Source organism: Tenrec ecaudatus, chromosome 6 (assembly GCF_050624435.1).
Source record: "Tenrec ecaudatus isolate mTenEca1 chromosome 6, mTenEca1.hap1, whole genome shotgun sequence".
Classification (NCBI taxonomy): Eukaryota; Metazoa; Chordata; class Mammalia; order Afrosoricida; family Tenrecidae; genus Tenrec; species Tenrec ecaudatus.
In genome coordinates this window covers 66046320-66068835 of record NC_134535.1, presented here as the reverse complement: position 1 = coordinate 66068835, position 22516 = coordinate 66046320, and the positions used below count along the sequence as shown (strand labels likewise).

General features: G+C 42.9%; 1 protein-coding gene across 1 annotated transcript in view; it reads right to left on the bottom strand.

Moving 5' to 3' along the window:
* The window catches only part of WIF1 (Wnt inhibitory factor 1), an 83263-nt gene extending 62065 nt beyond the window's left edge, over window positions 1-21198 (bottom strand). The window contains exon 1 of the mRNA XM_075552792.1: window positions 21096-21198. Within this exon, the coding sequence (XP_075408907.1) occupies window positions 21096-21197 (102 nt within the window). The 5' untranslated portion in view covers window position 21198. The remainder of the gene's footprint in view (window positions 1-21095) is intronic.
* Window positions 21199-22516: the final 1318 nt, after the last annotated feature.

The window sequence follows — 22516 nt, the reverse complement described above, 5'->3', positions numbered from 1 at the left end:
AGAAAGTAAAAATGTAGAAAATGATAATGGCAACATATGTACAAATATGCTTGATATAATTGATGTATGGAATGTTATAAGAGCTGTAAGAGCCCCCAATAAGAAATTTTAAATTGCCATTTTAAAAAAAGTCTAAATAACCTGACTACTAAACATTTTTCAACACTGGTTGAAAAATGTGTATTGTAGTTTCTTTGGGTATTATCAGAACGTCTACCCCGAGGGACCTCAGAGAACAGAGTAGTCTTCACAAAGCCTCGCTGGGGTAAAATCACAGAAAAGGGCATTTAGAGCTAGATAAAATCCTAGAAGCACATGTGGGTCATGACTTCACAAAGGGGAAACTGAGGGCCCAAGGCTCGTCCAGTGGGAGCAGCCCAGCCTGCTCACTTTGACACTATATTTTGCCCCCCCCACATACACACACACACACACACACACACACACACACACTAAACATTAGTGAATTAAATGGAAAAAGCAACAATGGCATTAGCCCAGATTTAGGGGACTTACCACTGTTGAACACCTGCGTGTTCCAGGTACTATGCTGGGCAAAATGTATCACGGCCAAAAAGAACGTAATGGCATTGGTAACAGCCCATCCAGTTATCATCTCAAAATGGAGCATTGAAATGTGTGTCTGTATGTGTGTGCTTATTAGGGTGGCTAACAGAAACACAGCGACTCCTCCATGCCCCATACTAGGAAGAAAAACTGCAGGTGTTCTTCTCCCCTTCCTCATTTCACGTGACCCCTGAGCTACGGTGCTACATCTCCTCACAATGTAAAGCTTCCGACTGAAACCGCGTGGAAAGTTCTGCTCTGGTTGTCCAAAGACATGTGGGTCAGCAACTGGTGCAAGCTCTCTGGGATCCTAGAAAGTCAGTCATCATCTTTGACCCTGAAATCCCATTTAAAAACAAGGCAGTCAAACCAATCTTGAAGGTGCCTTCTACTTTTAAGAGTCTATAATTCTTTTTTTAAAAAACATTTTATTAGGGACTCATACAACTCTTATCACAATCCATACATATACATACATCAATTGTATAAAGCACATCCGTACATTCTTTGCCCTAATCACTCTCAACGCATTTGCTCTCCACTTAAACCCTTTGCATCAGGTCCGCTGAGTCTATAATTCTAAGAGGAAGTCAGCTCTTGACACAAACGCTCTCTTTAAGTAAAATAGAGTCTGAACCATTGGGAAGTGTCACTCGACGTAAGTATTGAGATAGAGATTTGATGGTTCCAATAGAGAGTTTGTGTGAATGCTAAAGCAAAGTCTTCCTCAGTGTCTGCATCCTGTGCTCCTGGTTCTGGAGATCTGAATCATCAAGATCCTTGGAGGTATACTTTTTCCCTGCAGCAATTTCTGGGGCATAGCTACTTTTCCTTACCAACTTATGACCTTATTTAGGATGCTCCAGTGCATCCTAAATAAGGTCATAAGTTGGGAGTGGTGTTTTGTTTTGTTGTTTCACAAATCATGTTACTGGGGGCTCTTACAACTCTTACAACAATCCATACATCAATTACATCAAGCACATTTGCACATTTGTGGCCATCGTCTTTTTCAAAACCTTTTCTTTCTACTTGAGCCCTTGGTATCAGCTCCTCGTTTTTACCTCCCCAAAGGAGGGAGGGGGAGGGAAAAAATGGAAAGCAAGCTGATTCCAGGAACCCAAGTGGAAAGCGAATTTTGAGAATGACGAGGGCAACGAATGTATAAGGGTGCTTTGCTCAATTAATATATGTATGGATTGTGATAAAAGTTGTATGAGCCCCAATAAAAAGATTTATTGAATTAAAAAATAGTGTGCAATTAGATATCCTCTGAATAAGATAATGTTTAGAGGAGGCACAGGATTACTGTGGAGCCATTTTAAAATTATGTTGATGGGATGGGTAACCATGAGGGAAGCTGCCCGAGATCCTAAGCAGATGACCAGCAGAAAGGACACACACTGCTACTTCCATAGAAAAAACCACGCAAAATACTAACATTTCCTGAGATGAGCCAGCAACATAGGACTCTCCTCCAATCTTTTTTTTTTTCCCTTTTCCATAGTTTCAGAAACAAAAAAAAATTTTAGAGGCGGCACCAGTTTATGATGGAAAAAAGTAATGAACTTAAAATAAAACTCTTGTCTGGATTCATTTATTTTTTAAAAAGTCATGCCCAGGAAATCAAGCACTGAAACTCTAATGAAGTCCAGTCTTATGTTCCTCAGTGAGTACTGGATTTCGCAAGTTATAATTACTACAAAGACAACTAACAATGCAAAACCTCAATTTAGAAGAGGGAGGCAACGTCTCAGAATTGATTTCTCTGCTCTTTGGAGATCCCAAGCCTGGAACGAATGTCAGGAACCTCTACATAGGAGTTACCAATGTGAGACGGTCTCAAGAGTGTGGGGAGGAAGAAATGCTGTTCTATCCACTGCGGCAGTTTCTTTCCCAACGTGAGCTTATTAGGCAAGCCCAGGGAAATGAAACACAGCTGATGGGAAAACCAGACAGGTAAAAGTCGCCTAACATGGGTTGTAATTGATTTTGCTAGCATTCTTCAGGTAAACAGCATCTTGAAAAGTTAATTCTACTCAAGGGGTGTTTGATTGTTAACTGTATTGGTTAAGCTATTCTTCTTGCTGTAATTCGAACTCAAAACAAACAAAAAACTCTGAGAACAATATGGAAGTGACCGTAACTAATAAATCTCAGACATTTAGCACTAAAAAGAACCCCTGTCTTACAGATGCAAGAGGAAACAAAAGAGTTGTCTCGGATTCCAAAGACTAGTCGAAGGTTGGTGTGAGAGTCAGGCTGGGAGCCAGGTCTCCGAGGCCAACTCAGTGTGACACTGTGAGTTCAGGGATCAGAACCGGGACACCAACAGGAACCGTGCAATCTGGGCAGCTTGCCAGCACACTCCCCAGCTTTGAATCTGGCCAGCTACCTTTCTTTGGCCTCCCACCTAGCACTAACAGCTCATTAATGCAAAAAAGAAGAAAAGACCCTCCTTCTTCAGTGTCTACTATGTGTCAAGTACTTTATCCACATTATGCAACTTATTCTTCTGCCTCAGTAAGCGGTAAATGATTTCTTTGTGGTGCTTAGGAACCGAGGCTCCAAGCGTTTCCGTTGATCAAGATTTAGCTGGGTGGAATAAGCTCTAGGATCTCTTCCACCCTGCCGATTCTATGACTTCCAAAGACACGCTCCAGGAAAGCAAAGATGAATGGGAAACGCCATCCCCAAATTGACTCCTGCCTGAATTTGAGTAATTGTACAAAGGAATAAAATACAACAATTCTTGTTTTTAGTTCTTTAGAATGTATTCTTACACCTATGATGAATTTTAATGCTACTTCTGGCATTGAATTTGAGAACTTTATTGAACAAATTAAGAGCTTATTGAAAATGACTTGCAGGAAGATCACATTACCCCACAATCGGCCTCTGTTAGTCAGAAAGCACTCACGGCCTTAAAGAAAAGTTGGTATGGGAAATTCCACATAAAAAGGTACCTTTACATTGCCATCTGCTGGCTACTGCTCTCAGTGACAGAAATGGAAATCCGGAAATCGCAAACCCTAAGTCAAGTTCCAACTTGAAATACTGATTGAACTTTCAAATGAAAGAAATCAAATGGCTTCACCAAGTACTCAAAAGGCAAGTAGCACAGTCGTTCTATAAATTTATTTGGGATCGTGGACCTGTCTTCAGATGTCAATCCTCCCAGTGGCACTAATACTGGAGTAGCCCTGGGAACCAATGCATCCTAGTAAGCTCCACAAAGTAAGTGTATTCAGACCTCTCTTCAACACCCATAACCCAGTCTCGTGTTTTTTAATCATTTTATTGAGGGCTCGTGTAGCTCTTATCACAATCCATCCATCCATCCATCCATCCATCCATCCATTATGTCAAGCACATTTGTACATTTGTCGTCATCATCATTTTCTGAGTTAGTTAGTTTATTGTGCCAACCTGGTCGATAAACACATATGGGTTAATTGAAGGGCGGAGGGATAAATGGTTCGGTGACCCTTGCCTTTCGAGTTCTCGGGTCTCTTGCTTTGTGATGGTCACATCAGGGTGCAGCTGCCTTAATAGTTCCCTGCTTCAGCTGGCAAGACTAAAGACATCCCCAAGGAGAAGCACATGGACCTACCCTGATGTAGCCCTGGGTGCTGGAGCACCTGTGTGGAGAGACCCCTGCCAGCACTGAGATGCTTACACGCTCACTGACTTGGCTTTCCCACTGCAGTTGGCGTCATTGCGTCTGCTTTGTGAGATGGAGGAGGACTTTGTGGATTGGTGTTGGACATATGGGTTAATGGGTTAATGTTGGACTTGTGAGATTGGGCAGCACTGGGTTGGGATGTTTTCTTGAGGTGTACTTAACCTTCATGTAAAACCCACTCTTATACATAAGTTTCTGTGGATTTGTTTCTCTAAAGTACCCAGACTAATATATTTTCAAAACATTTTCTTTCTTCTTGAGTGCTTAGTATCAGCTCCTCATTTTTACCCCACCCTCCCTCATGAACCCTTGATAATTTATATTATTTTTTTCCATGTCTTACACTGACCGATGTCTCCCTTCACCCACTTTTCTGTTGTCTATCTCCTCAGGAGGGGATTATGTGTAGATCACTGTGATTGGTTCCCCCTCGCAACCCCCACCTTCCCCTTACTCTCCTGGTATTGCTACTCTCGTTATTGCTCCTGAGTGGTTTACCTGTCCTGGCTTCCCTGTGTTCCAGCTCTGATCTGTACCAGTGCACATCCTCTGGTCTGGCCAGACTTGGAGTCATGATAGTGCGGGGGGAGGCAGCATTAAAGAACTAGAGGAAAGTTGCATGTTTCAACGGGGCTATGCTGCACCCTGACTGGCTTGTCTCTTCCTTGTGACTCTTCTGTAAGGGGATGTCCAATTGTCCACAGGTGGGCTTTGGGTCTCCACCCCGCACTCTCCCTCATTCACATTGATATGATTTTTTTGTTCTGGATCTTTGATGCCTGAGACCTGATCCCATTGACACCGCATGATGACACAGGCTGGTGTGCTTCTTCCATGTGGGCTTTGTTGCTTCTGAGCTAGATGGCCGCTTGTTTACCTTCAAGCCTTTAAGACCCCAGACGCTATATCTTTTGATAGCTGGGCACCATCAGCTTTCTTCACCACATTTGCTTATGCGCCCATTTTGTCTTCAGCGATTGTGTCGGGAAGGTGAGCATCATGTAATGCCAGGTTATTAGAACAAAGTGTTCTTGTGTTGAGGGAGTACTTAAGTAGAGGCCCAATGTCCATCTGCTACCTTGATACTTAACATAAATATATGGACATAGATCTATTTCCCTATCATTGTATATAAATAGATTTATGCATACATGCCTGTATTTAGATTTTTATGCCTGTATGTACATGCCTGCATGTAGACTCCATGCCTGTTTGTACATGCCTGTATTTAGACCTCTATAAGTGCCCTTTGCCTCCTAGTTCTTTCCTCTATTTCCTTTCGTCTTGTCCCATTATCATGTTCAGCCTTCATTCAGATTTCAGTAATTCCTCTCAGTTACATTGCCCTTGATCAAGCCCCACCAGGCGTTTCACACTTCCTTTGCCATTGATTTTAGATCGCTTGTTGTTCCCTTGTCTCTGGGTTTGTTAACACCCACTTCTCCTCCTCCCCTCTCCCCCGTGTCCCCCAGGTTTTCTCCCCCAGATTGTTTATCGCACCTATCTTGGCCTTCAGGAGTGCTTTCCAGTCAAGTCTGATGTGATGCCGTGCCCTGGCCCCAAAGTCTATTGTTTGTAGTTCCAGGGGACTTTATCGCTTTGCTCCCCTTGATGTTGTGTTGCATGCCTTTAGCATTTCACGCAGTGCAACCCAGTCTCTTCAAGAATAACTCTTGAGTTTTCATTATGAAATGTTTGCTTGGTCTTTCTTGTAGTAGTAGTAACAGTAACATTTTTCCTAATCATTTCCAAATATAAATGGCAAGCATGAGGGGGCATCAGAAATTAATGAAAAAATGGAATTAAAGGATAATGTAATTTTTCCATGAACTTCTTCAAGGTCCCTTGTATAAAGCAGACTGATGTAAATAGCTAATGTACTTAACCGCTAAACAACAGATTCAAGTCTATCTCGAGGCACCTTGAGAGGAAGGCCTAATGATCTTCTTGGGAAAGAAAATCTACCTTTGGAAATCCTGGGGAGCAGGCAGACACTCATAGGGTCGCCATGAGTTGGAATAGATGAGAAAGCAACTGGTAAAATAAGACAGATTTCATTAGGTGTAAGTTATCTCAATGACATAAAAACAATGTTAAGTTAGGCAGAGAAAAAGTTGTTCTAAGTCAGTGGGCTTGGGGGATGAGGACCAGAGTCTCGGGTCAGGAGGGTCAACTAGCACAACACAGTCCACAGAGTCAGGGCTCTGCCACCTACTTCAGTGAGCAGCGACAGGAGCACTAGGACATGGGAGTGGCCATCAAAAGCATAACTACTTGTCTTTGTCATCCATAGAAACAATTAGCTCAAAGGACTAATGGGCTACACAAACCCCAGCCTCCACAACCCCGAGCCCAAGAGAGGTAGACGATATCCGCTGAACCCCCCCCCCCCCCGCCACTTTGCACTCTAAAATGGATCACAATGAAAGTTCCTCAATAGAGTGGAAGAAAAAATGTATAAACTAAAAATCCTAACAAAAGACCAGGCTTACTGATCTGATCGAATCTGATGGAACCTCAAAGATGGTGACCCTTAGAAACCCTCAGGCCTGGAATCAAATTCACCTCCGGGGATCAAATTTCACCCAAACAATAGACAGGTTATAAGGTGAACAATAACATCCGGGAGGTAAGCCCTCCCTAGAAGAGCCAACCAAACAAGATGAACAGGGCAGCATTGGCCCGGGAGCTGCCGGTCTTGCTCAGCCAGCAGGCAAAGAGCCAAAGGATGAACACAAACGGCAAACATAGGGAGAAAGGGGAAAGAGTACGGTTGCATTGTGGGATTGCATGCGATGGTGCAAAGCAAAATGTGTGTGAATTGTTGAACGGAAAACCTATTTGCTCTGTCAACGCTCCCTTACATCACAAGAAGGAATTTGCCATCATCATTTTCAAAACATTTTCTTTCTACTTGAGTCCTTGGCTATCAGCTCCTCGTGTTTTCCCTCCCCCGCCCCACCCTCTCTCCCTAATGAACCCTTGATAATTTATATATTATTACTATTTTTTCATGCCTTACACTGGCTGATGTCTCGCTTCACCCACTTTTCTGTTGTCTGCCCCCATGGGAGGGGACTATATGTAGAACACTGTGAGCAGTTCCCCCTTTGTCTCCCCACCTTTCCCTTCCCCTCCTCGTATTACTACTCTCATTGTTGGTCCTGAGGGGTTTATCTGTCCTGGAGTCCCTCAGTTTCCAGCTCTAATCTATACCCATGTACATGCTCTGGTCTAGCCAGATTTGTAAGGTAGAATTGGGGTCATGATAGTTGGGGGAAGGAAGCATTAAAGAACTTGAGCAAAGTTGTATGTTTCATTGGTGCTATACTGCATCCTGACTGGCTTGTCTCTTCCTTGTGACGCTTCTGTAAGACGATGTCCAATTGTCTAGAGATGGGCTTTGGGTCTCTACTCTGCACTCCCCCTCATTCACATTGACATGATTTTTTTTGTTCTGGGTCAGATTATTCCTTATTCTTAGAATAAGCACCTTCTCCACACCAACCTTAGCCATTTTCTACCACCTGCACATCATTCATGACTGTGATAGGTAGGTTTATTATGCAACCTGGCCAAAAGGAACATGTGGGATTAATAAGGTCGCAGTTTCATTGGAGGGCAAAGAGATAAATGACTCAGCAAGTCCTGCCTTGCTCCCTTTGCTCTGGTGATCAGACCAGCATACAGCTTCCAATTCGCTGTCTCTACTTGTGAGCTACACTACCTGTGGGACTGTCGGCCTTGTGGATCATGTCGCTAGAGCTTGAGGTTCCTTGGCGACTTGCTTTGCCATTATTCTGGTGTGTACATCACTTGAGCTTGAGACTGTCAGATCCTGTCATCTTGTTTGCTATTGGTGGCCCACCCTGCTGTTGGCTGCCTGTGGTCGGACTGCCTGCATTGCCCTACGGATGACTCAGCTGTCTGCTACCTTGACCTGCGACTCAGTTGCCCTTGTGAGTTCAAGGACTTTCAGTATATTAACTGTTCCACAGAAGTGACTTGAACTGAGCCCTCTACTATTGTGTGGACTACTTAGCTGTTATATGCCTTCATGTTATATCTATCTATATCTATCAATCTAGCTATACATGTAATCATAAATGTCCTGGTTTTGTTTCTATAGAGAACCCTGTCTAACATAATGACCCACTCAAATGGTATCTACTCTGTGATGGCTTCCAGTCATATTGTTTTTGTTGCTGTGTGCTGGAGAGTTGTTTTTTTGAGTCACCAATCAATGTGACTGAGTAGGGCTGCTCCCAGGAGTTTTCTATGCTGACATATTTTAGTAATCATAAATTTGTGGATTTTACAAAATCCTCTAATTTTATGTCCAATAGATTTTTCTTAGGCCACTTCCTGAATTCATAGGAAAATCAAGTCATTAAGCAAATTAGGGTAACAGTGCTCCTTTGGGGAGAGGTCGATCTGTGTCAGGGAATACTACTTAACAAGTAAGATAGGGACTGAGTTCCAGTTCTCACTTGACTCTTTGGTCAGGTTCTTGGGTGTAATTCAAAACCTTTGGCTACTTTTCGTGTTGGGCCTGAGAATTTACTACTGTTATTATGACTGTTTTTTTTTTTTTAGGCAACTATGGGTTCCTAAAGGCAGCTGATGAATTCCTAAAGGCAGCTACATCAATAATATTTGTAAGCATCAAGAAATGTTTGGAGTGAGACTGTAGATTTCTTCATAGCAGCACTAAATACCTAAGACAGTAACCCAACGAGATATCATGAAAGTATCATCCTGTATTGGTCTTTGAAGGAAGGAAATCAAGCAAGAGCATAGCAGCCAAATGAAACAGCACGGACATGGAGGGGGATGCCATGGTTGGGTTGCTCTGCTGTTGTTTTGTTTTGAATGTTGTTCTGTCTATGAACTCTAGGATAAAGATATAGAGAGAGTAAAAAAAGAAAAAGGAAATGTTTGGGATGGCTAATTCTTGGAATGTGGTGATAGTCCAAAGGTCATCAGAACAAGAGAGATCCATGAAATAGTCAATTGGAGTTAGCTTCTGCTGAGTGTGTAGCTGAATTTCTTATGCCCAGTTTCCTCTAAACGGGGAAAATAGCACCTCCCTCCTGGTTCTTAGGAGGCACTGGGGAACTTGGATCTGCTAAGTTACTAGAAGAATGCCCATCCCAGAGGAAGTACTACTGGAGGGCTGGCTGTTCATCAACATGGGGTTAAATAAAGGGATCTTCGGAGGTGGATGCTTTTATCATTTGACAAGTAAGGCAATTTTGGAGAGAAGCATCTTTGTGTCTTGATTTTCTAAAATCTAGAAAGAGATATTGCATTTATTTTTACATTACCATTGATGTTTAATTATTAAAGATGTTTATTTAAGAAACAGAATTTTTAAAAAAAGAAACAGAATCATACATTTGAGAACTTTGGGATATCCAAATCCAAACTGCTTTTTTTTTTTTAAATAGAAGAATTAATTGAAACCTAAGATATTTCCGTGCCCTTCAGGGTTTCTCCCCCTGGCCTTTAGCAAATGCTCAGCCTCTGGCCCCCACCCACACTTCCTATTCTCACTTTCACACATCAGTCCCTCAAGCCCAGCAAACCTTTCTCGGGGTGCACTTCCCCAGCGCCCTGCCTTGGCCTGTGAGGACCCCTCCTTCTCTACCCTACTGGTGGCACATCTTCAGGAACATCTTCGAGTGCCAGTTACATTGTTCTTTCTCCTCCTATCAAGCCTTCCTACCTCCATTTCTTCATCCCAAAGTGGCTCATTCCACCTCTGTCTTCCAATAGACCGGTGTCCATTCTGTATTAAGCACCAATCAATGTACGGGCTCAGGATCCAGACTGTCTGGATTGGAATCCCAGATCTCCCACATACCAGTTGTGTGACTTGTGTTTTTCTGGGCCTCAGTTGCCTTATCTGTGAAACAGGACCTACTTTATTTATCCATGTATCCAACAAAGATTTATCACCTGCCTTTCATGTGGCAGGAGCATTTGCAGGACCTGGAGATTATGGCAAACGGCATAAAGTCCTGGTGCTCCTGAGCGCCCCTTTAGATAAAACCACAAAGCCTGCTATCATGAGGTACCATCAGCTGTTCTCAGCGACAAGTAGAAATAGATGGCAGAGAAGGGGACTGAGAGTGGTGGGAAAAGTGCTCGTTTCAAGGGTAGAGTCAGGGAAAGTCCGTCAGAGGTATGGCATTTAATCAGAGTCATGGAAGAAGAGAGGGAACAAGTGGGCAGAAGCTCAGTGGAAGAACACTTTAGGCAAAGAAAACTCAAATGCGAAGGTGCCAAGACAGAAATGGGGGGTGGTGGGGGAGCCAGAAAGACTAACAGGTCTACTACCAAGTTAGTAAAAGAGTGGAGTAAATGAACTGATGATCAAAATCGATGGATTTCCCCTTCAGATTCCTTGTCCCTCAGATATGAATATTGGTCTGAGTGGCTACAAAAGAAGGAAAGGTAAAACTGAAGTGGACTTGAAGTCTTTAATAACGTACAAGTTCATTTCAAACATGGGGGAAATCGACAGATTTCATCTCCTGAATATATCCTCAGTACATGTGTTTCTTCTCATCATCCCTGATCGCCTGCAGTTAAGCACGACTCATCTCCATCCTGCCAACAACGTGATGGAAATATGTGACTCTGGCCCTGCTGGCCTCTGCTTCATACCTTGCCATTGACCAACTCTTCCCCATAGACTCTGTCCCAGGTGCTCTACACAGTGACCCAGCCCCTGCTTACCTCTCCACTGCTAACCTTGCACAGAGTGCTGAGCTACGCCCAACTACTAGGAACCCCATTCTATTTCTTGTCTCTGTGCCTTGAAAATCTATTTCCTTTCCCTAAAAACCATCCTTCTCCCATGTTTTTCTATGGCCAACTCCTAGTTCCCTCTGAAGTTACTTTTCCTCTGTGATCTCAGTATAGCCTGGGAAGAGCTTAGCACTTCTACAATGCCACTTACCAGAAACTAGTAAAAAGGTCTGCTTATGTGTCTGGGGGGTTTTGTTTGTTTGTTTGTTATTTTCTAGTTAGCTTCTAATGTTCTCAAGAGCAGGGAATTGGCTCTTCAACATGATGTGCCCGGGGGCATGAGCTGAGGACTGGCCAAGGGTAGCTCTTTTCTCAAGTCATCTGCTCATTCTCTGATCAGTCCTTGGTTCCGTGCCCACACCATATAACTGCTTGGTGAGAGGATATTCAAGTAAATGGGTTTCCAAAAAATAGCTGGCAATTGCCAATATTCTTTCATCACTTTCATCCATTAACTCTAAAAAGAAGATAAAACATACACCCAGAGAGCAGATATCCACATGCCTTACCTGGGGAAAAGATCAGATAGGGTTCTATGACTTTGTAATTTCAGCTAAAAGGAAGATTTCTAAGAAAATAAAATATTTGAAGAAGCAGGCTTTGTGTTAGATAAATCGATTTCATGTTTTAACATCTCATTATTTAAGTTGAAGTTTCATTCGACCTGCCAAGTTCAATGCTCATGCTTTTATTTGACTTTTTCTGAGAACAAGAATTCAGAATAGATGCTAGGATAATTCTTTTTCAAATGAACATGTTTTTCGTCATTGTTTGGTCTCCCTTTTATATAAGGTTTCAAGTCCAACACACAATTCTAAAATTGAATTTTGATTTTCTTTTAAATTTCACTGCATTCAGAAAAATTACCTAAAATCAATTCAACCTGGTGCTGAGGCCTAACTCTTCTGAAAGTTTAGTGAAGAAAGAAGACACGAGTGGCTATTGTGGAAAAGTTGCTAGCTATCCACCACGCAATGGGAGATTTACCACACACACCTCAGAAGCAGACTTGTACGATACTAAGGCTGTTACAGAGAAAAGGCAGCTACCCTGACTCGCTTCTATCTTCTTCCACTCCCCCAGAACCTTCCCCCATAATATGATCCTAATCCCCTTTATTGGGTTCGCCTTACCTCTCAAAAAGGACAAAAGCCACCTCCTGATCAGGTAGAACATGCCTTTCCCGTTATGACTTCCACGCATTGAAGATTCCTGTGCTCTCCCCAGGGACTGCTCACCTGAAGAGTACCCATCCATCCTTCGTGAATTTTGTGTGTCCATTGACGCGCCTATGGTTCTCAGTGGTTTGACCAAACACTAATCTAGTTGTTGTCACTATGTAGGGGTGGTGGTGGTTGCTATTGTTGTTGCTAGGTGCTATCAAGTTGGTTCCGATTCATAGCCACCCCATGTACAACAGCATGAAAGACTGCTCGGTCCAGTACCATCTTGACAACCACTGCCATGTCAAGCCCATCACTACAGCCACTGGGTTAAGGATGTCCTTCTTCAGGGGCAGATCCCTCCTGATACTGTATCTGAAGCACTTGAAGATGGAGTTGCTCCATCCTTGTTTCTACGGAACATTCTGCCTGTACTTCTTCCAAGCCAGTTCTTCAGTCAGTCAATTTTATATTCGATATTGTTCATCAACACCATAATTCAGGGACAGCACCTCTTCTTCAGGCCTCCTTCTTCACTGTCCAGCTCTTGCATGTATATGAAGTGATTGAGAATACTATGGCTTATGCGTGTATATGAAGTGATTGAGAATACTATGCTCTGGGCATGTATATGAAGTGATGGAGAAGACTATGGTTTGGGTCAGGTGCCTCTTAGTTCTCTACGTTCTCTTGCTTTTCCATTTCAAACAGGTCTTTTGCAGTAGACTTTTCCAATGCAATATGTTACAGTAGTTATGTATGATTAAACAAGTCAATCAGAACTTTCCTAATGTATAGTAATTACCTAACCAAATATGTAGTATAATATAATCCCATTCTACAATGCCATAATGTTATCCCATGCCGTAGTACAATCTAGTCCAGTATAGTCAACCAGTCTGTTGAGATCATACCAATACAGTGGACCTAAACTTAATCACTTCTGAGTTATAAAAAGACACACACACACAGACACACGAAGAGACTGGAGACTGATGCATCTCTAAGGATTGCTGACAGCTACTAGAAACTGAACCCTGGTAGCCTAGTGGTTATGAGTTGGACTGCTAACTGCAAGGTCAGGAGTTCAAAACCACCAGCCTCTCCCCCGAAGAAAGATGAGCCTTTCTACTCCTCTAAAGATTTGCAGTCTAGGAAATTCACAGTGATAATTCTGTCCTATCGTATAGAGGTACTGTGCGTCAGAACTGACTCAATAGCAGTGAGGAGCTAAGTACTCGAAGTTGAGGGAAACAGGGGTGAACCTAACTCAAGAACCCATTAAATTAGGACTTCTGGCTCTTGATTTGCTTAGGTAAGTACGCTGCAAAAGAGCTCCTTAAAGGGTTAGAAGCAAAGATGATACTTGAAGGACTAATGTGCCCCTGGTCCCATCACCTCATATGCATGCAAAAGCTGGACCAGGAATAAGGAGGATGAAACAAAGTGATGCATCTGAATGACAGTGTTGGTGGAGAACACTGACTGTACCATGTGATGCTAGAAGAATGAACACATTTGTCTTGGAAGAAGTGCGGTCAGAATGCTCCTTAGAAGGAGGCCTGATGAGACTTCGTGCTCAGAAAAAAGACATCATGCTCAGAAAATAGAGGGTAGCCGAAAACCAGGAAGACTCAGTGAGATGAATGAACACAACGGCTGCAACAATGCGCTCAAACACAGCAAGGATGGGGAAGAGGGTGCAGGGCTTGGCAGCATTTCCTTCTGTCGCACATGGTGTTTTTACGTCAGAAGGGTGCATCAGCAGCACCTAACAGCAGAAGTCTCCTGAACTGTGTGAGAATAGAAATTTCTAGTATGATGGCACCGGTTCTGTTTCCCTGGAGAACCCTGACTAAGACATCTTTCTACCTTTATTTTAAGTATCACCTGCTCAGCAAAACCTTCCTAAGCCCTTCCCTGGACAGCCAATCCCTTAGCCGATTCTGTACTTTCTAGCCTCATTGAGGTGTGTGTGTGTGTGTGTGTGTGTGTGTGTGTGTGTGTGTGTGTGTGTGTGTGTCAAAATATGTTTACTAGGCTGTGAGCTCCCTGAAGGCAGGGACCGTGCTCACTCATCATTGTATGCTCCGTGCCTACCATATGTGTTTATAGATTCAGAGGGTGGATGAACTGGACACAAAAACTGAATGGCAGAACATCTCAACTCCGCTGGGTGGCAAATGTGACCGGTTGGCTAAGTGACCGCGGCAAGAGAAGGCTTGATCTGACAAGACCTCCTCCAGGGATCCCATGAGAGGATGAGGAATACTTTCCCTAGACCAACTTCCCAAAATGTTGCTCTTACAATACCCACTGCATTTATCAGTGACATTAGCGTCCAATGAGTTTAACTCAGAGCACAATGCTCTATGGCGTATCGTTCCTCTGCGCCTCACAACAGTTTAAGACGTTCTTTTCTGTCACGAGTAAACGCAGAGGGAGAAGGTTTGTTTACGCGTCTTTACACCCCCACGTAAGGAAGCCGCGGTGGAAGTTGCATTTATGCCACGTAAATCGCTACAGAACCAGATGTGGCTTACAAGGTGCCGTGTAACTCATCTCCGCTAAGCAATAAAGCCTTTTTCTTTGCTTTCTTTCTTTTTCTTTTTTTTTTTTCTGGCAAAAGTTTGAGAAACGTACTGCTGTTTTCTATCAGCAGATACAACAGATGGCTGGCACATGTCTGCTTTGCTCAATGAAATTGGCTCTCTGCAGAATTACTCTTTGATCCCTAGTGGCATGTCCACAACACCACAATGCAAAATACCACGGCATAACAGAGTCTAAACATTAAAGGTTTAAAGCTGTGCTTTTGATATGAGCACCTCCTTTTAAAAAAATCATGCCCACAGTATGTAAACATATTCACATGCCCACTTTGAAACGATGGAACAGGGGTCAGAAAATGAGGCATTTCCTCCCTTTAGTGACCTGAAACCAAGCCGAAGGGATGACCGTGAACCCCAGGAGTGCCAAGGCATGCAAGTGCACGGGCTCTGATTTCCAAAGCCATCATACTTCCATGCGCAGAAAAAATGTGGATACCACATAATACGAGATTTGAATAATTATCATAAGTGTTACTGCACTTCAGGTTTGGAAGGAGGTATTTGAGGATGTGGGGCAGTTCCCTTGAAGATGGAAGGGAGTATTTGAATTAAAATTTACTCACTATTGTTTTCCTTTGATTTTTGTCAAGAAGAAAAAGGAAAATGGGGGAAAAATAAATTTGGTACAGGTCTCCTTAACTACACCAGGAAATTTGAGATTGCCAACTACAACCAATTTAATGGGTCCTGTGTTACATAATATCAAACACAAGCTTGATAAAAACAAGCTCTCTGAGGCTTTCCATAAAACCAAACTCACCATTAAGTTGATGCCAACTCACAGCGGCCCTACAGGACAAGGTAGAACTGCCCCTATGAATTTGTGACACTGTAACGGTTTACCGGAGTTGAAAGTCCATCCTTCTCCCACAGAGCGACTGGTGGTTTCGAACTGCTGACCTTGCTGTTAGCAGCCCAACACACTTCTCCCTGGGGTTTTAGGGATGTTTTAATGATGGAATTGGTTTATCCAGTTGATGTCACATATCAGGAGAGGGAGTCTCTCTCTCTCTCTCTCTCTCTCTCTCTCTCTCTCTCTCTCTCTATCTCTCCTCTCTCTAATTAGCAAATTAGTTCATTGTCAGGAAATGGCCTATTCAGGTATCTCTGTTTTTCCCATGGTGCCCCCACAATCCAGGAGCTCTCTAGCTTTCCTGAAACTTGATGTTTTGTTGGTTTTTAAACTGTTGGGCAGTTTTCAATAATTCAAGAAGCCCTTTTTAATTGATATGGACTTAATTAAGGTCACGAACTCATTTTTAATGACCCTTGCACATTTCATTTGACATGCCGTTATCTTCTGCATCCTTCACATTATTCTTATTTCAGTCATCAAACATAAAAATCAAGGGGCAGGTTATGCAATTCAACTCAATAAAATCCACTTGTTCCCACAGGAGGCACTTGATCTCCTAGACCGTAGGGCAATAGACAGAATTGTCTTTTTTCTCCCCTGTATCCACGGCAACAGTTCTAGGTTAGGTTTGGGGGTATTTTTTGATTGTTTCTTCCTTTCTTTAGGCATCTTGAAATTGAGACAATAAAGCTACACACTGACTTCTAGTGGTTATAATTATTCTGCACATCCTACATCAGAGAGGACTTCCTCTACAATCTGGACTCGTTGGGACACATGGGTAGAATGTGCTCAGTGACCCAGGTGGTAGGTTTGAAGCTAGCATTGGCTGATGATCTTCACTCAGAGCATTTCTATTCCAAAGACACAAGTTTCATCCTAAGCCTTGCCTCCCACTTCAGTAATGAAAGTCTTGAGGCCCAGGAGGCTGGAAAACTACCTTATCTGGCTCAGCAAAAATCCTTTACCACTGCTAAAGAGGTCTACATAGACAGAGATGCCCCATTAACTCGGCATTAAATCACAGGACCTCAGCATCTTTCGTCAGGTTATAGAACATACCTAGTTGTTAAGGTCAAGTCTACAAAGTGGCAAACATATGTAAACACAATAGTTTGGGCCTTAGATCAAAGTGGTTCCTATGGAAATCACCAGTAGTCTCTCCTTCTTAGAATTCAGATTTGTCTAACAAAACTTCTCATTAAAATTTTACATGAGAATCATTGTGTCTAGAAAGGGTCAGTTTTCCATATAAAACATTTAATTAGTGCCGGGTTTAGAAAGCCAAAATGTTTGCTCATGGTCTCTGCCTAAGAACAATATCTCCAATTTAGGGAAAAATTAGAATAAGGCATGCCTCGTTGAAGAATATCAACTCTCAAAAGGTTATTCAAATAATCAAGAATATTTTCTCTTGATTTCTAAAAGCTCTTTAAGCCTTTTAGTGGCAACCTCTCTCTCTTGTGAAAGCCTCAGAAAGAGCCATATTAGAAAATTTGGGTTTTAAATAGCAGCTCCAAAGGAGGTAAGGCTCTCCAAAGAAACTAAGAATCACAGAAAGAGAGAGAGGTGGGCCTGGCAATGTGGTTCGGGCAGGAAAGCCTTTCGTAGTGGGTATACAGGAAACTCAAAAGAAACTGGTAAATGAAAACCAGAGAATCAGACACCTATTAAAGAATTCTTTGGGCCTAATAGTTAGGATTAGTTATTTTGCTATTTCGTTGAGTCATATGTCATGTATAAATGAACAGTTAATATATTCAGAACATTATGAATGTTTGAGCTCTAAAATACAACTTTTCATGCACATTTAATGGAATTTGTTGAATGACTAAGAGTTTACAATTTACAAACTGCAAATCAGAAAGTCATATACGCTGATCTAACCTATGTGAACACCTTGACAGCTAGGATGATTTTTTCTGTCTGCCTATTTTGTATACAATGTTATAGAATAGCCTACCTACTTTGTTAGTGAACCTCTTTTTTTCTTAACCCTTTGTTCTGTGATGTTTTCCCTCTAATTTATTAATGGGAGTTATTACATATATCATGTCCTTCCATAGCTCAACCACATCAAGCAGAATTGTGCAACTGCTAGCAGGGGGATTTCCCAGCATTCCTGTCAATGCTTCATTGGCCTTTCCTGTGTAAGTCAGTATTCACTTAACCTCTGCATGGTATCCATTTTTACTTTCATAAACACCAGGATGAGGAACATGCTCTGGCATACATGTTTATATATGACCATGATTATTTCCTTAGGGTGAATATCTCGTATAAAAATGTCCCAAAGGATCTATACCAAATTGTCTGCCATCATAATCAAAAAGGATGAATAAAAATGCCAGCAATATACTCCGGAATTCTAAAATCACTTTTAAAAATTTCGAGCACCACTCTTAACTTTCCCTTGCCCTTGTTTGATGTAGAACATGAAATGTATTTTGAATGTGCTCAAGCATGCGTCCGGGCTAGACCAATGATGTACTTACTGGAAGTCAAGTAGTGATTACATTGTCTCCACTGGCCGGAAGTCTCACCTACTGCCAAAAACTTGAAGTTTAAAATTGTATCAATCAGCTATGTGCTTTGCTTACACAGAGTTAAAATGCCTACATGTTTTATATTATTTGGGTTAAATGATTATATTGTGGAAGGAAGTCTTTATTTTCCATGTAAACGCTTTGATGTGGTTTAGCTTCCAAACAACTTAATGGGCGAACGGAAGTCATTATTCTTTCCAACGTCGGAATTTCCCTGCATTAAAAAATTATGGAAGGACGATGGCAGTAAAGGTACAAATGTGCTTGACATAATGGATGGATGTATGGATTGTTATAATAGTCGTACGGCGCCCCCAATAAAATGATTTTTTTAAATTATGATGCCGTTAGAATCGCATAACTCCATTGAGTGGAGTCAGTTATACTTAAACAGTATCTGTCAGAATCAACCCATGTCAGTGAGTTTGTTTTGAGTTAAAACATCTTGCTGTTTGGTATTAGGTAGCCCCTTCTTGCTCCCTCCTCCCAACAACACAGACTCCAGATTTCATGTAGCCACCTGCTAAAACTGCTCCAAGACAGACAGAGCAGAGGAGAGGTCACTCAAATGAGGTGCTAATAGTCCTCTGTGCAATAAGATAAGCCAGTACCTAAGAGGGAGAGAAAAAGATGCTAGAGGGTTCACCTCTATGCCATTTCTATAATCCTCCCTAATGCCCTACACAAAATTGCGCTGAGATTGTTTGATATGTCAGTCCATTAAGCTCAAGGGAAAATGGCATTAAAAGATAATGGGATTTTTCCCACCAACTTTTTGCCCCCTGTATACTATTGTTTGTAAACATGCACCAAGTTACAAAGCAGCAGGGAAGCTGAAACACTCTTGCAAAAAAAAAAACACAAAAAAACTATTAGAGCTGTTAGCATTGTCTGCTTCTCCTACCACTGAACCCTGATGGTACAGTGGTTACACACTGGACTAATAGCAGCAAGGTTAGCAGTTCAAATCCACCAGCTACTCCACAGGAGAAAGATAAGGCTTTCTACTTCTATAAGAGTTACAACCTTGGAAGCCCAGAAGGGCAGTTCTGCCCTGCCCTACAAGGTTACTATGCATCTCAGTTGACTTGATGGCAGTGAATTTGGGTTTAAGATCAAGTCTATTTAGTGGCAAACCTGCATCAATACAATAGTTTGGGCCTTAGACTAAAGTGGTTCATATGCAAATCAGTAGTAGTGTTCCATTTTTCCCATTATTTGTCTAACAAAACTTCTCAAGCAGGGGTTGAGGGAGGATTATAATTCAAACTAATAATGGTTCTCATAGATCCATAAAAGTATAAATATTTCTTTTAAATACAGAATTAATATTGAGACCATTCTAGCATGTGATCATGTATAAGTAAATAAATTCAGGTGAGAAGAAATAGGGATAATAAAAGGTCACTCGTTAATTTATTACTGATTTTACAATAATCTGAAGTTAATTTTCTAGAGTAGTTATAAAGAGGGGATTAAGGAGAAAGGTTAGAAACTGCTAATGGTGCTGCTGTCAGGCCAACGGGTAACCACTATGCCCCCATGGCCCAGCGCCAGGAGAAGCAACAATGCTAACAAAACTAATACTTTCTTGGCAAGAATGTTTCTTCTTCCCTGTTGCTTTCCATTGAATTATACAATATAACCAAAGTCTTGGTGAACTTGTCTGCAAAATGGGAGCCTTAGAGTAGCTTACTGTCTTGTCATGAAGTCAGTGAATTGAAAATAATTATATTTTGACAAAACAATGGAAATGTGAAGGTTCTATATTTGATCTACTTTAAAGAGAATAAGACCCCAAAAAAGTATAGAGCTGAGGAAAATAAGACAGAGCTAAAATAGTCAGGCTCATTCTATAACAGGTAATTAGAGGGTACCAAAGTGGTTTCTCAATTCAAAATAGTTTCTTTTTATAAAATGTTTTCTGGAGCCCATTCTTCTTGATTGTAACCATTTTAAGTAATGTAAAAAGACCTGAAAATGTGATTTTAATTATAATGATTTTCGCAGTGGACACATTTTCATAACTAATGCGCAGCAAAATAATTCATTATTTACCAGTTGTCCTCTAAGGTAAATTTTCCAATTGCACAAAAGAAATTAAACTGACACAAGCATTTTATCCTCCTCTTTCTAAAAGTAGAGATTATCCTATGCTGAAAATAAAGAAAATATAGCATACAAAGATGTTAATGTGCTCAGGGAAAAAGGAGTGTTTCTTCCTAGAGATGAATGATAGTCTTCTTTTTCCATATGAAAAAGAGTTAAACTGGTAACTTTAAAATTTTGCATGGCCTGAAATATTTTACAAACTTTCTTACTTTGAGTCTGTAAACTTCTCCAAGAAACATGTTCATGTGCTAGTGAGTAACATTCAACACGTCTATTGTTATTTTTTGGTACAATGTCAAAAACACATATATTCTAAAATTTGTGTACATAATGCCCGAGTATAAATTATGTAAACAGTGCCACAATTGAATAGTACATACGATAGGGGGGCTTTTAAAATATTATGTTAACTTTTCACGTCAGGGATCACAGAAGTGTTGGTCTTTGAGCTCTTAATCACTCCAGCAGCCAGAAGACACCAAGTCTTATCAAAATAGTGAATTCAGACCCATCGTCTGCCCTTTTTATGGTCTCTTGAGATCTTTAACTTGTGTGGCAACTTGACAAAGTGGGAATTAGTTCATGCTTTGGAGATTGTTTTGGCAAAAAAAAATTGCTTTTAAGAATTGAAAAATATAGCAAACTAAGCACTACACAATATTATTTCTACCTTTCATTAAGCCGTACAGGTCCCAAAAGGTAATTTTCTCCCCACTTGTTTCGGCTGCCAGCACATACCTGCCCTGCAGCTTGCCAGGTGAAGTTCATGGACTGGATATTGACAGGAATCGCTGGCATTCGCTGTTGTGCTTTCCTGAAATCATGCGTAAAGGGGGCCATTTTCCCCTCTGACACAATCAGAATGTCCTCTTCAAATCCTGTCATTAAGAGACAAACAGAACGGTCACACTGGATGGATTTAAGATGCTTACAATCAGAAGATGCAACAATGAACCTCAAAGAATCAGCAGGGATCCTTTCTTTGCACAAGACACCTGCCTCGCTACTGAGGCCCGCGCTCTTCTGCGCGTGGTAAGAAGGATGCCCGCACACACGCGGAGTTGGCACCCCTGAAAACGCAGGTTGCGTGATCCGAGCGCTAGTGTAACTGATTTCTTGACAGGGAAGTTTATAAGCTTTCAGATGAAGGGATACTTGTGTGAAAAGGGAGGGAATCCCATCTTTGAAATTAAGTTTTGGAAAGATAGGCTGCATCCCTTGCGCATGGGACGCACGGAGAGGGAGCGAGAAGGCCCCGGGGAGCGCGCCCTGGCCTCGGGAGCCTTACCTATGAGCACCCGCGCCTGGTGAGCGTCGATCCACAGGTACAGGCTCTCCTCGGGCGGCTGCCCGCCGTCCGCCCGCAGGGCCAGCAGGCACGGGAGGATGCTCCAGAGGCGCAGCGCGGCCGCCGCGGGGAAGGCGCTGCTCCGGGCCATGCTGCTCGGGACCTGCGCGCTGGTGGCGCTCGCTGCTGCCGCTCCTTCTGCCGCACGCGCTCAACCTGCAGCCGCCGGACGCAGCTAAGGGCTCCCGGGCGGCCCCAGCGGCGGGCGGCGATCGCGCTCCGACGGCGCAGCCCCGGCGCGGCGGGGAGGGGGATCGAGCGGCGGGGGCGCGGCTGGAGCCCGGCAGCGGGGAAAGCGCGGTAGCGCGGGAGATGCCAGCACCGTCCGCCGGGCCAATAGGCAGCGGATTAAATACCGTGCGAGGCAGAGCGGGCAGGGCCAGCGCAAGCGAGCGGCCAGCGAGCCGCCAGCCGAGCCGCGCGCCGCTGGGGGCGGAGGGGGGGCGCCGGGGCGGGGCCGCGCGGGGGGAGGGGGGCGGGGGCCGGCGGAGGAGCGACGGGTGTCAACGGGGACGCTCGGGTCGCCTCCGCCTCCAGCCCGGAGGGGGGAATGTGGTGAACAGAGGAAACGGAGGCTTAATTGACGGTGATGATGATGATTACGATGACTTGGTATCTCTCATTTCTCCGCTAAGGCTAAGAGTATACCTGGCCGTCTGCAAACCCGGCCCTCGCTGCTCTGCTCCAGCGCCGATGCGGGTGCAATCCGACTCCGTTAAAAGCTCAGCGGGCGGGGGGGGGGGGGGGATATGTATATATCCATCCCTACCAGGCTCAGCTATATATATATATTCCCCTCCAGGCTCAGTTT